The sequence below is a fragment of the Galendromus occidentalis genome, unplaced genomic scaffold (assembly GCF_000255335.2).
Source record: "Galendromus occidentalis unplaced genomic scaffold, Mocc_1.1 scf7180000077464, whole genome shotgun sequence".
NCBI lineage: Eukaryota > Metazoa > Arthropoda > Arachnida > Mesostigmata > Phytoseiidae > Galendromus > Galendromus occidentalis.
The window spans coordinates 534,638-546,786 of NW_003805452.1; the positions used below are offsets into that span (position 1 = coordinate 534,638).

A 12,149-nucleotide genomic window follows, 5' to 3' on the forward strand; every position below is an offset into this window, starting at 1 on the left:
TCTCCAACTCCTCGAAGAAGGCTCGATCGAAGGAATCCTCCTATGGATCGGGTCGTTCTCCATGAACGTCGCGTTACATACGTCAACAAGGGGACAATTCAAGGTCACTGATCCATATGACTCGAGACTTTCCTCGCCGATGTAATATGATGACATAAATCAACTCCGTGCGATATCTTGCCGAGAAGAAGGCAGGAGTACTCCCTACGGCATGCAATCGTCAGACCGCGAGTTCCGTCACGTTTCCTGCATCGAAACTATTCTGCATTCACCGCCGGCAGGATCACACCAATACTCATGAGACGACAGCGCCAGCGCGCACAAAAAAAAGACCCGCCGGTAGGATTATTAGCTTACAATGAGGTCTGTTTCAGTTCATTACATTAGACTGTACGGTCATATACAACTTCATTATAACGCTAATCAAAAGAGGACCTGGCCGATGGCATAATAACATGAGAAAGCGACCAAGCTACAGAAAATCTGGATCCTCATCAGGAGCCGTACTAGCTCTCCTTCGTTGGTTGGCCCTGTAATTTCCGATTTTTCGATTGGAATTGAGACCGGGCTTTGATGGACTCGTCCCATTACATGTTGTCGACAGGAGACAACTCACCTTTGAAAACGAGAATGAGGTTGATGATAGTCAAGTTATTTATTTCAACCGTATGCGGCTCTTGGTGCTGCTCAACTTTAACGAGCCGGAACAGCTGCAGGAAGCGTAGAACTCTCACACCATTCGGCTTCAGAGTGTCGGTTCTAAATGTCGTCGTCGAAGGCAGGAGGAGCCCATTCTCGCTGTGATTGAGATCAATGAGATATTTTTTAGCGGGGCCGGATTAGAAGAATTTACGGGACGAATGCCTTCAGGAGAACAGAGCTGTATCAGAACTCCTACCGGTTGTAGAAAGGCAGACGGTGCCGTGGGCATGGAATAAGTTTAAATAATTGAGGGGCCGAATAGAGGAAATTCAGTACCTGGGAGGAGGGACACAGAAGTTATGCGCTTGCTCTGCGGACAATTTCGTAAGAGAATATTGAGTAGGTTCGGTACCCACCTGCGGAATGAAGAATAGAAGCATCGCCTTGGAGAAATGGCCCAGAATCGCAGAGCACGCAAACGTCATACCAGCATAGTAACAGAAAGTGTCACCGACGAATACCTGGGAAAACGGGGCGGATTCAGACTTCACTGATAGAATTGACCTAGCGGAAGATGATATTCTCAATGTCGACAGCTCTAGCGGCAAGAGGAGAGAATCTCGGGTCATACCTTCGAGGGATACTTATTGAATTTGTACAGTGCCAGTGTGGTGCCGAAGAATGCCGGCATCAAACACAGACTCAGTACGTGCCCCAGCTCCCCTCTTAAAAAGTATTCCACGAAACTGAACGTCGAGATAGATGCCGAGATGACGAGTGATTGACCGGTCTGTAAGAAGGAGGCGACGAGTCTACTGATGGGAGCCCCACAGCTTCGGCATTGGGGGAACAGCGAGTTTCTCCGCCGGAATCCAGCATATCTTCTCTAAGGAGGATTTTTTCATCCCACTTACCTCGAGTCCGTTTATGCCCGCGAGTATATTGATGGCGTTCGTGCAGAACACCGCAAGCATGCACATGTAGATGTAGTATAGCGGTCCCAAGTTCAAACTTCCTGAAATCACGGATCCGAACGATTACAGAAGGCCACCGTCGATATTCGAGTCGTGGGTCGAGTCTCCGCGTGCATATCGAAATCAATCGCCGTATATCTCTAAATGAACTAAAGTGAACGTCGTATGACAAGACTTGAATTTAACTTCAAAACGCTACCTCCTAACAAGAAACGGAGAGGTTTCGGTACGAGCACAGTGGTTCCGTTGAAATTGACGTAGTAAACCCCGAGAAGAGGGAGACTCGCTATCGTTGGCAGCGAGAGCTTGTCCCTGGAAATAGAAAAGGAACGAGAATACTCAAACTCGAGCTCGATGCGCGTGCTACAGTATCCTATGAGCTCAATGCACTTTATCTGAACTAACCTCCATTTGAGATCGAGCACATCGTCAGCAAATCCGAGGAACATCATGCTGCAAATGGACAACAAAGCAGCCAGGATCTCCACGAGAAGATCATGCCGAAAAACGCCGTGTGCTGACGTGAGGAGGAAGAGCACCGGTATGAAAATAAACACCTAGAGCAGCGAAAAGAACGATCAGTCTTCGGGTCTGGCTCGTCGGCAATGACTCGGGAGAATACCCTGGAACCTATGCCGCTGTTTTCGCCGAATGTCACTCACCTGGACAAGGAAGCAGGTGCCGGTCACAACGCCCAACGACTCGGGAATTCTGTCGCCAGAACTTTTGCACAGATCGATCCCGAAACGCCCCCGTTGGAGGAACTTCGGAGCAAATTTCTTGATGGCTTGTAATGTGCAGAAATAGGTGACGGCTGACATCAAGCCATTCAAGGCGAGTGGAACCACGTTCTCCATACCGGGTCGAGTCAACACAGTTCTACACGCTCCACGGAGCTCTCGCAATCCTTAGACAGGAACTCTTCGTGTGACGTGGCTTAGATGTCGCACCGCTCTCCGATAGAGCTCCGTTACCCGAGACACCTAGAGAGCGACTCGAATGAGCGATGTCGCCACGGAAGTGCAAGACATAAGAGTCTATCAGCATCCCTTTTCAGCGCTCTGACTAATGTGTCGACGATTGCGCCGTGCCTCTTCAAAACAGTGGAAGCCGTCTAAAAGCTCGGAAGTTCCGGACCTCGGAACTTTTCTCTAATTCTCATAGATATCGGACGCGTGGGTCTGAATCCAACTCCATAGGAGAACAACAACCGGATCTCATCACAGGCTTGTCCCCTAGATGATGGCGAAACTCGACTCGATCAGCTGTGCCTCAGAGTTAAGCGGGAACGGTGGTGCTCTGTCCCGCGGGGCGAACTTCACTCTCCTTCCCTTGTTCCCTTTCTCTCTGTTTTGTATACACAGCGGCGGCTCGATAGGAAGTTCTCTAATCACAAGAGCACACGCGGGTATCGAATCTCGAATCGAGCCTAGTCAGTCCTGTGCATCCACAAATTCGCTATGTCGCAGAAGGATCCCGTGGCCACGGCTTCGAAAGCGGGCTTAGAGTTCGCAAAGATATTCTACAAAACATTGGATAGTAAGCGACACATGCTCGGAAATATTTATCAGGACGATGCCGTGAGTACACTTCTTCATTATGACCAGAACCCAGCACCCGTATCGAGGGTATCGCTTCCGTACTTCTGGAGCATCATGAAAAATCGTGGAATTAATCCGGAATGATCAGAACTCCTTCTTTGAGCTCGCAGATTTCCGACTCGTTTCATGATTAATATCCGCGCCCTGAGTGGACGTCTTCTATCATGCATTTCATGGACACTGTCTCTTCCAGCAACTGCTCTGGAACGGAAACCAGTACAGCGGTAAAGAAGCGATCCATAAATTCTACACATCGTTGCCACATTCCGAAACCACGCTGGTCAGTGTCGATGCTCAGCCGATCACAGCACAATTCCAAGAGGGGAAACCCACTGCCTTGATCACGTGTACGGGGAATATTAGGTGAGGAACGAGAGGATTGGCCGGAGAACTCTCAACGCAAGACCAAATTAACATCATTGACATCTGATCGTCGATCGGCGCAAAATAATGCTCCCAAATCGCGAATCTCGACATCCGAAATCGATTCCGAATCCATTTTTTTCCGCAGATTGAAGGGGCTTCAGAGTGCCGGCTTCACTGAGAATTTTGTTGTGCTTTCCGAGGGAACGTCTTGGAAAGTTTTGAGAGGGAATTTTCGGTTCCACGAACCTGCGCCATGATTCTGGCACTCTGGATCGATGCGGTCGATGGATCATCTACTTCTTGTATAAAGTCTTGTTCAACCGAAGTTCTACGATAAAAAAGTGTTCAATGTTGCCGGCAGAAAACTCCACTCGAGTACTCGCTCTTGAGTGGAAAGTTCATTCGTATTTCGTCATTTATGCGAGTTCGGTTGAGAGTAAACCGGAAGTCGTCAGAAGAATCACTTCGCTCCTAGAGGAAGGCTCTGGAGTTCGACTTGTCGATTCCTTTTAAACTTTATTTTTCGGAAAATCCTTAGACGTTCTTCTTCGCTCGATGAGAGCTCAATGCATGGGATTGATAGAGGCTCAATGATACAATGGTGATGAAGAGATGGGAGATTCATCTCTCCCGGATGGATACGCTCCTTCATGGAAGCGGCTCGATACCGTCCCATTCATGCTGGGGTTCAGGGGAGGCTTCTTCGATCGCTTGGCACTTTGCGAGGATTTCGCAACTCTCGAAATACCTGTGAACGAATTCCGAAATCGATTCTTATCACAGCGAAGTCTGTCTACATCCGATCCGCTCACGTAGAGTCCCGATTATTTCATCCGACTCTCTGCGGGAAACGCACCTCGCATCATTGAGCGCGGAAGCTTCTCGCCACTGTTGGCGCACGATTTTCCACCGAAGCAGATGCTCTTGAAGCAAATATCCGGGATCTGGCAGGTCGTCTCCTTCCTGGAAAGGGAGAGCCATTGGCGTGTTTGTGGTCCAAGCCCAAGCTACGCCTCCGCTTCCGATACACAGACACAGATTGACTAACCGCTGCGATTGGAATGACATCACATCCGTGCGGGGGGAGACCACTCGGAATTCTGGGCACATCTTCATCCCGGGGATGCGGAGGGGGCATCATCGTCACGATACGATGGTCGTCCTGTTCCTCTTCGTCTGAGCTCGACGAATCGTCCTGCGAGATAGAACACCGAGGATGAGGTTTCCACCATTCCCGATGTACGCGAGGAAATTCCTAGTGGAAGTCAAGACTTCAACCTCATTATGCTTTGGAGACTCACACATTCACGACTGTTATCGTTCCTACACCAGGCCCGAACCATGGGATAGAGTACGCTCGAATCATTGAAGAGGGCCATGTCCAGGGAACAATCTTGGATCTGGAATATGTTGCTGGATGAAAGGGGAAACTCTGGGAGCGATGTCCTCGAACGATAGAGATGAAGACAACACTCACCTTTGTGATCACGGTACCGGAAGTTGTTTCGAGTTTTTTCTTCACTGGTTTCTGGAATGCTCCTGTGTGCTGCTTAGGGTCTGCTGGTTTCCTGCAACAATGAGATCTCAATGGAAATAGAATTCTCTCCGCGCAATCTTCCATGCAACATTTCCTCGAATGATGTTCCTGATCTTACACGTCTTCCGGAGCCTTCTCATCGCCGCTCACACTGCAAATGACATGGAAACTTTAGGAGACCTTAGGGGAAACTTTTGAACTTCTCTAGACGCTCGAATTCTCTACCCCTAATTTTTGCATCCCACATTACGTACTCGTCCATACGCTCGGCGATCTGCTGCAGTAATCCATCGAACTTGCATCTGGCAGCAGTCAGCTGAGGGATTCGAACCAGCTCTGGAAAATACGGCTCCGTTGGAAAAATCTCTCCGATTCCGCCGCTCGGAGGAAATGAAGCATTCGTGCCTCATCGCTCCCCGATTCCTCGCATCAACATCAAACCACAGACTGTCGAAATTGTGGCTCTGTAGCTCCGGAGAACCGGGGTCCGTCCAAAGCTCCGTCGCGATAGAGCTGAATCTGAGCCGGATCCCGCTTTCCCCCTCGAGTTTCTCTTGTCACAGGGGGTCTCCATTTCGATTTCTCCCCCCATTCTGGGAGACCGAAGTAATGTCCACCGCCAATCTGGCTGAGCGTTCTCAAGGATTCCTAAGTCATGTTTTCACTCCCAGGGGCCTTTTTCCCTCACGGAGGTAAACGTTTCACGTTAGACGGGGAAAAGGCGGAATTTCAAAACTTCTTTGGTTTCGGATGGGGAAGATCCTCCTCGATTGCATCTTCAGCCGAATACTCGATCTCACTCACTGGGATCCATTCCTGGGCGTGCGGAAGAATCAGTCGCGCGATCCACGGAGCCACACGATCAATTCCGAATGAGGAAATATATTATTGACGCTCTCAAAAGCCGAAAAGTGGTGAATTCGAAAATGGCGGCTCGGAGGGAGTCATAAACGAAAACAAACAGCACAACGTTTGGATGAATTCACTCTCTCCTGACCCTTCCCCATTTCAGCGGAATCCCGGTATTTCGCGTATTTCGTGTATCACGGAATCCATGTGAGCTAAACTGCCAAACTCTCCTGAGATAAGCTTTGCTTAATTATGGGTTTGCTTCCACTCCCGTACGGAGGGGGCCTCGGGATATCGTATCCGTAGATTTGGTATGGGATCGGCGCTGGAGCAAACGTACCACTAAGCGGGAGACACGTTCGTGATTCGAAAGAATATTTATGATTTCATGATCCACGTGAAGCGCTTCTCATGCGACGTGAATTTCACCTCGGAATCCCCAGCATCGAGGTCTGCGAACGAGCTTTTGGCCTCGCGTCTGAGATCACCATCTGCATCCCTCCTCGAAGCGCACGGGAACTCCGATGAAGTACCTTCGCTCTCCCCTTCGTGAGACTATTTCGGACCACGGATCTGCACGTGTTGTGTGCAGCTGACGACTATCCACACGCTTTCCTATGAGGAGAAAGAAAGAGCCTCGCGGAACTGCTCTACCCTGTTCTCCTATAGTTACCATACTTTAAAATCTAACTCGCGATGGACGCTGAGCAGTTCCATGATCTCGTTGCCGAGCACCTGAAGAGCGTCCTCGATCCGAAAACGGCCGCCACGTACAGAAAGAAAGCTGCGAGCGCGTGCAATTCCGCGCTTTTCGAGAAACTTGTGGGGAAGCGGAAAGGTGAACCCTTGAATCACGCTGCGAAAAAAGCCCGGCAGGCAGCTTCAAGCGACTCCGACAGTGATTCCGAGGAAGAAGCTCCGAAGAAAGCGGTGAGTTGTATCCTGCCATGTGCGCGAAGTCACGCTCGCTTTGCCGCCACATTAACACCGTTGTGTCATCCCCGTCAGAGGTAGCTCCGTAGCTGTTGGCTGACCAGGGGTGGGCACGTGTGGTCGATTCCCCGGAACCCCCACCGGCCTCCGGCCATGTTTGCGTCGTTGTCAGACGTTTGCAGATGGAATGTCATGTCGTGCCAATCCCAAAATGCGAGCACGAAGAATAGCAGCGGTATTCTGATTCCCTCTCGATATCTTCGCAGGCTCAACCACCGGTGAAAAAACCCGGACCACCCCAGAAGAAATCCTCGGATTCTGATGACATATCATCGGACGACGATGAGCCTCCGAAGAAGACCCCCGCTAAAACGGTCGCGGCCAAGGCACCAGCGAAAAAGAAGGAATCTAGCTCGGAGGATTCCTCATCCAATGATGAAGCCCCCAAGGGCAAACCGGCTAAACCTGTCTCTGTAAAGGCTCCGGCCAAGAATAAGGATTCCAGCTCGGAAGAGTCTTCGGACGACGACGAACGGCCGGCCAAGGCACCTGTTGCCACGGCAGCGAAGAAGCCAGCCAAGAAGGACTCAGACTCCTCTGAAGAGTCGTCGTCCGAAGATGCGGCTCCCCCGAAAGGGAAGGCGACCCCAGGCAAACAGGTCGCCAAAAAACCCGCGAAAGCCGATGAGACTTCCGATGATTCATCTTCAGACGGAGAAGCAGCCACGGCGGCCAAGAAAGCGCCCGTCAAAGCAACGCCAGCCAAAGCAAAGGCGGACAGCAGTGGATCGTCCTCAGAGGAAGAGCAGAGCTCTGCTAAGCTCACACCCTTGAAGACGCTGGCGAAAGAGGCCGATATGAGTGACTCGGACGATTCTTCGGAGGATGAACGCCCTCAAACGAAGAAAGCCCCTGTGAAGACCCCCGTGAAAACCCCCGTGAAAACCCCGGCTAAATTGCCGTCGAAGAAGGCCGACAGCAGCTTAGACGACACCTCGAGCGATGAAGACGTCCCTGCGAAGAAAGCTGTCGGCAAGGTGACATCGGCTAAACCTGCTGCGAAGGCCGACAGCAGTGAGTCCGATGATTCTTCCGATGAGGAAGCGAGCCAACCGCCCAAGAAAGTCCCCGCTAAGGCGACCCCGCCCAAGAAAGCGAGCGCTAAAAAAGATAGCAGTAGTTCGGGAGACTCCTCCGATGAGATAGAGAGTGCCGTGACGAAAGTTGCTGCGAAGCCCACAACTGCAAAACAGGCAGTGAAGAAAGACTCCAGCTCTGAGAGCTCATCGGAAGATGAAGAAGCTCCGAAGAAGCCGGCGAATAAGACCGGACCCGTAGCGAAACCCACGAAGAAAGATAGCAGCTCAGAATCTTCTTCCGATGAGGAGACTGCACCTTCGAAATCTGCTCCCGTGAAGAAAACAGTTTCTAAAGCACCCACGAAGAAGGACAGCAGCTCTGAGGAGTCTTCCGATGACGAAGAACCCGCTCCGAAGACCACGGTTGCATCGAAAGTCACCCCCGCGAAGAAGGTCGCGAAGAAAGCCAGCAGCAGTGAGGAATCCTCTTCGGATGAAGAGGGAGCTCCCAAGAAAACGATTCCAGTGAAAACTCCGGCGAAAAAGAAGGACTCCAGCTCGGAGGATTCTTCGTCAGATGAGCATGAGGCCCCCAAAAAGACACCCGCGAAACCGGCCCCGGTAAAAACGCCCATCAAGAAGAGGGAATCCAGCTCCGAAGATACATCTTCGTCGGAGGAGGAGGAGGAGGCTCCTAAGAAACAGAGCTCGAAAGCGGCTCCCTTGAAGACGCCGGCAAAGAAGGATGAATCTGATTCGGACGATTCGGACGACGAAGGGATGGGTGCTGCAAATAAGTTACCCGTCAAAGCCACTCCTATAAAAACACCAGCCAAGGAGGATTCCAGTTCCGAAGATTCGTCCTCGAACGAGGAAGAGAAGGCCTCCGAGAAAGCTCCGGCTAAGCCTACTCCTCTCAAGACTCCAGCGAAGAAGAAGGAGTCGAGCTCTGAGGATTCTTCCGACGAAGAGGAGGAAGCTCCCAAGAAAACACCGGCTAAACCAACGCCTCTGAAAACTCCAGCGAAAAAGAGGAGTCAAGCTCTGAGGATTCTTCCGAGGAGGAGGAGACTCCCAAAAAACACCGGCCAAAGCCACACCCTTAAAAACTCCAGCGAAAAAGAAGGATTCCAGCTCTGATGATTCTTCCGAGGAAGAGGACCTCCCCAAGAAAACACCGGCCAAAGCCGCTCCCGTGAAGACTCCTGCGAAGAAGGAGGATTCGAGCTCTGATGATTCTTCCGAGGAGGAGGAGGCTCCTAAAAAACACCGGCCAAAGCCACTCCCTTGAAAACTCCGGCCAAAGCCACTCCCTTAAAAACTCCGGCGAAAAATAAGGACTCCAGCTCTGATGATTCTTCAGAGGAAGAGGTCCTCCCCAAGAAAACACCAGCCAAAGCCACTCCCGTGAAGACTCCTGCGAAGAAGCAGTACTCGAGCTCCGATGATTCTTCCGAGGACGAGGAGGTTCCCAAGAAAACACCGGCGAAACCCACTCCTCTGAAAACTCCTGCGAAAAAGCAGGACTCGAGCTCTGATGATTCTTCCGAGGACGAGGAGGCTCCCAAGAAAACGCCGGCAAAACCCACTCCTCTTAAGACGCCAGCGAGTAAGGAGGACTCGAGCTCCGGGGAATCTTCCGAGGAAGAGGAAACGGCTCCCGTTCGGAAAACTCCTGCGAAAGCTACCCCTCCGGCAAAGAAAGAAACATCGTCAGACGACTCGTCTTCTGAAGGAGTCGCCGCCAAAACTCCAGTGGTCAAACCAACATCTCAGAAAACGCCTGCCAGAGCCGCGGCGAAGAAGGACAGCAGTAGCTCCGATGACTCGTCGGCGGATGAAGCTCCGAAAGTGGTCGCGAAAGGCCCGGTCAGAGTTCCTGCGAAGAAGGCCGAGTCCGACTCGGATGACTCTTCGGATGAGGACCAAGCTCAAGCGGTAAGAGTTTTCTGTAGTGCGATGATTTCCTCGAGAGAAGCCCCGACCACGGTCGAGCTGTGTGGCCACTGAAGAGTCTAACGTCTGCGAATATTTCACAGAAAACTCCGGTGAAGACTCCGATCAAGACGCCCGTGAAGACTCCCGCGAAGCGAGATTCATCTTCGGAGGACGATTCCTCGGAAGAGGAGACAGTGGTAAAGAAACCCCTAGCTAACGGGAAATCCCCAGTTGTGAAGAAAAAAGCAGATGCGAGTACTGACTATTCCGAGAGCGACGATGGACCACCTGCCGCCAAGGTGAGGAAGCGAGCGCGTGCCACAAGATATATTCTCCCTTCTTCTCGGCCTCGTATGCAAGAGTAGCGATGGGGAGAAAAACAAGCTTTTCTAATTCGTCAGAAAACCACTCCGGCGATTACGAGTGGGAGCGCAATAAAGAGACCTCGAGAGAGCGACAGCGATGAGGACAGCGAGGAAGACGAGGCTCCTCCGAAAACCGCGAACGGCGGTCTCAAGAGGAAAGCGGTAAGTGCAATGTAAGTCTCTCCCTCAAGAAGGGATCCTATCTGGGAGTTGAGGACTTCATATCTTCCTACCGCGGATCGAAACGCACTGACGAGCGATCTCTTCAGGGCGAAGTCGAAGGTGGCTCGAACGAGAGTGAGGTAGACGCCCCACCACACAAGCAGAAAGCCGGTGTACGACCTCCAAACATTTTCAACACTGACGAGCCGGGTAAGCGCATTCCCTGGCAAAGAGCCAGTTCCCTCCGGTCATTTTCTCCCATCTAGAGTTCTGTTCCGGTGTCCTGCGGATATTTTACCGATCCCGTCTTGTCGGAGCGCCGAACTGATTTTTTCCACCGTCGCAGATAATCGTCCGAAAAATTCTCCGTATCGCCGCGTCCGTGCAGAAGAGGTCAAAGTAGATCCTCGTCTCGCTGACAATTCTTACGACGCGAAGAGGAACGCTCAGGGCTCCAACTTCGGCGCGAAGGCCCATCAGGTCCTGAAGCAGGTGAAAGGGAGGGATTTCAGGTTGGTGCCCGATGATGTTCTTCCACTCTTGGATATATCTCGCTAACGGTTCTCTGAGGAGTCAGCATTACTTCTTCTTTTCCTGAAGTCCTTTCCGTGGTTTCAGGCATGAGAAGACGAAGAAGAAGAGAGGAACCTACAGTGGAGGCTTAATCGATATGGGAGTAAATTCCATACGCTTTGATTCGGAATAGGGAACTTTGTTCAAACCTACCCGGTGTCTCTTGGGCATCAAAATGTGGTTTGAATCATCAACGAATGAAGGACCTCCGGTTCTCTTCCGCGGTGACGTGTACGATAAAATCGCCTGAACTGTAGTTCGATTGGAGCGACTCAGGGTTCACGGAGGACCCATAAAAAGAAAATATCAACCAAACTCCATTCTAATTCGCTCCTTCTTTCTGCATCAATTGTATCGTGCACGATCCGCATCTGCCCCGATTGGAAAACTCAACGAATTCTGATCTGAAAACACGGTTAAGAAAAATAAATGGAGGTCGGGGGTCACGTGTTAACAACCCTAGTTTCATTGAATCCGGACGCAGGCCTGTAAATAAAGCTCGGCACGCGTTGTCGTCTGTGGGAGTTTCAACCTATTCCGATGGCAGTATCAAGATTATTTGTTTTTCGATTCCGGCTATCTTGATAGCTTTTGGATGGGATCGTTCAGATTGCCTGAGCTCCGGATTCACGGAGTCGGGGAGCTTTCTCTTGAGCACATGCCGTTCTTATGCAGATTATTCCTAGAGCGGAAAACTCTGTAAGACTAAGTAATCGATGTTGGAGCTTAGCTTAGAACATCACGTGTCTATATTTCGGTGTCCGGTCCTCCAATCACGGAAGCGTCGATAATCGAATAAAGCATACGTTTTGTCTTATATCTCAGCGTCTCATCTGCGCAACTGCACACCGCCCCTCAGGAAGAACGAAGGTTCAGAGGAAGAGCTTTGTCGGGGTTGAGAAGTCTCACTCGAACTTGCAATACTTATATCACGTTTCTTGAGGTCGAAGCGCGAGGGAATACCGTGCCGATGGAGATTCAAAAGCAGCGATATTTTATTGTAGCCCCATTCGTATACAATGAGGAACGATATTCCATACGTAGCGCATACCCGTTGATTAGAAAAAAATACACGAACAATGAGGTCGCCGCTCTTCTTCTCTGAGGCTCTTCGCTAGGTCATCGAATAT

The 12,149-nt window shown here is 50.9% G+C and overlaps 4 protein-coding genes across 4 annotated transcripts; 2 read left to right on the forward strand and 2 right to left on the reverse strand.

Moving 5' to 3' along the window:
- Positions 1-345: 345 nt before the first annotated feature.
- Alg7 (Alg7 dolichyl-phosphate N-acetylglucosaminephosphotransferase) lies at positions 346-2,890 on the reverse strand. The gene is made up of 9 exons (XM_003744298.2): positions 2,279-2,890; positions 2,022-2,173; positions 1,816-1,928; positions 1,557-1,657; positions 1,274-1,432; positions 1,059-1,163; positions 899-978; positions 617-798; positions 346-530 (listed from the first exon to the last, which is right to left on the reverse strand). The coding sequence occupies exons 1-9, from the start codon at positions 2,471-2,473 to the stop codon at positions 424-426; spliced, it is 1,194 nt and encodes a 397-aa protein (XP_003744346.1). The 5' UTR covers positions 2,474-2,890; the 3' UTR covers positions 346-423.
- A 114-nt stretch (positions 2,891-3,004) lies between these two features.
- On the forward strand, positions 3,005-3,840 carry Nxt1 (NTF2-related export protein 1). The gene is made up of 3 exons (XM_003744340.1): positions 3,005-3,196; positions 3,411-3,580; positions 3,729-3,840. The coding sequence occupies exons 1-3, from the start codon at positions 3,077-3,079 to the stop codon at positions 3,838-3,840; spliced, it is 402 nt and encodes a 133-aa protein (XP_003744388.1). The 5' UTR covers positions 3,005-3,076.
- A 249-nt stretch (positions 3,841-4,089) lies between these two features.
- Positions 4,090-6,042, reverse strand: mip40 (Myb-interacting protein 40). Its single transcript, XM_029111750.1, has 8 exons — positions 5,925-6,042; positions 5,375-5,456; positions 5,239-5,271; positions 5,061-5,151; positions 4,862-4,983; positions 4,632-4,764; positions 4,440-4,546; positions 4,090-4,331 (listed from the first exon to the last, which is right to left on the reverse strand). The coding sequence occupies exons 1-8, from the start codon at positions 5,932-5,934 to the stop codon at positions 4,232-4,234; spliced, it is 678 nt and encodes a 225-aa protein (XP_028967583.1). The 5' UTR covers positions 5,935-6,042; the 3' UTR covers positions 4,090-4,231.
- Positions 6,043-6,665: 623 nt separating this feature from the next.
- On the forward strand, positions 6,666-11,687 carry LOC100906217 (nucleolar protein dao-5). Its single transcript, XM_029111728.1, is given in 10 exon segments — positions 6,666-6,899; positions 7,169-9,017; positions 9,020-9,055; positions 9,058-9,263; positions 9,266-9,919; positions 10,021-10,218; positions 10,321-10,446; positions 10,554-10,656; positions 10,793-10,958; positions 11,065-11,687. Coding segments are annotated over 10 exon segments (3,660 nt in total). The 3' UTR covers positions 11,153-11,687.
- The last annotated feature ends 462 nt before the right edge of the window (positions 11,688-12,149 follow it).

Bases quoted from the DNA above. Each gene is read 5' to 3' on its own strand.
- Alg7 (XM_003744298.2), bottom strand. From the start codon at position 2,473: ATGGAGAACGTGGTTCCACTCGCCTTGAATGGCTTGATGTCAGCCGTC. The intron at 1,658-1,815 runs GTAGCGTTTTGA...CCGTGATTTCAG, and splicing joins TCTCCGTTTCTTGTTAGGAG to GAAGTTTGAACTTGGGACCG. The intron at 531-616 runs GTGAGTTGTCTC...CGGAAATTACAG, and splicing joins CCTCATTCTCGTTTTCAAAG to GGCCAACCAACGAAGGAGAG.
- Nxt1 (XM_003744340.1), top strand. From the start codon at position 3,077: ATGTCGCAGAAGGATCCCGTGGCCACGGCTTCGAAAGCGGGCTTAGAG. The intron at 3,197-3,410 runs GTGAGTACACTT...TGTCTCTTCCAG, and splicing joins ATATTTATCAGGACGATGCC to CAACTGCTCTGGAACGGAAA. The intron at 3,581-3,728 runs GTGAGGAACGAG...TTTTTTCCGCAG, and splicing joins ACGTGTACGGGGAATATTAG to ATTGAAGGGGCTTCAGAGTG.
- mip40 (XM_029111750.1), bottom strand. The intron at 5,152-5,238 runs GTAAGATCAGGA...TCATTGTTGCAG, and splicing joins GAGAAGGCTCCGGAAGACGT to GAAACCAGCAGACCCTAAGC. The intron at 4,332-4,439 runs GTGCGTTTCCCG...ATTCGTTCACAG, and splicing joins TCCGCGCTCAATGATGCGAG to GTATTTCGAGAGTTGCGAAA.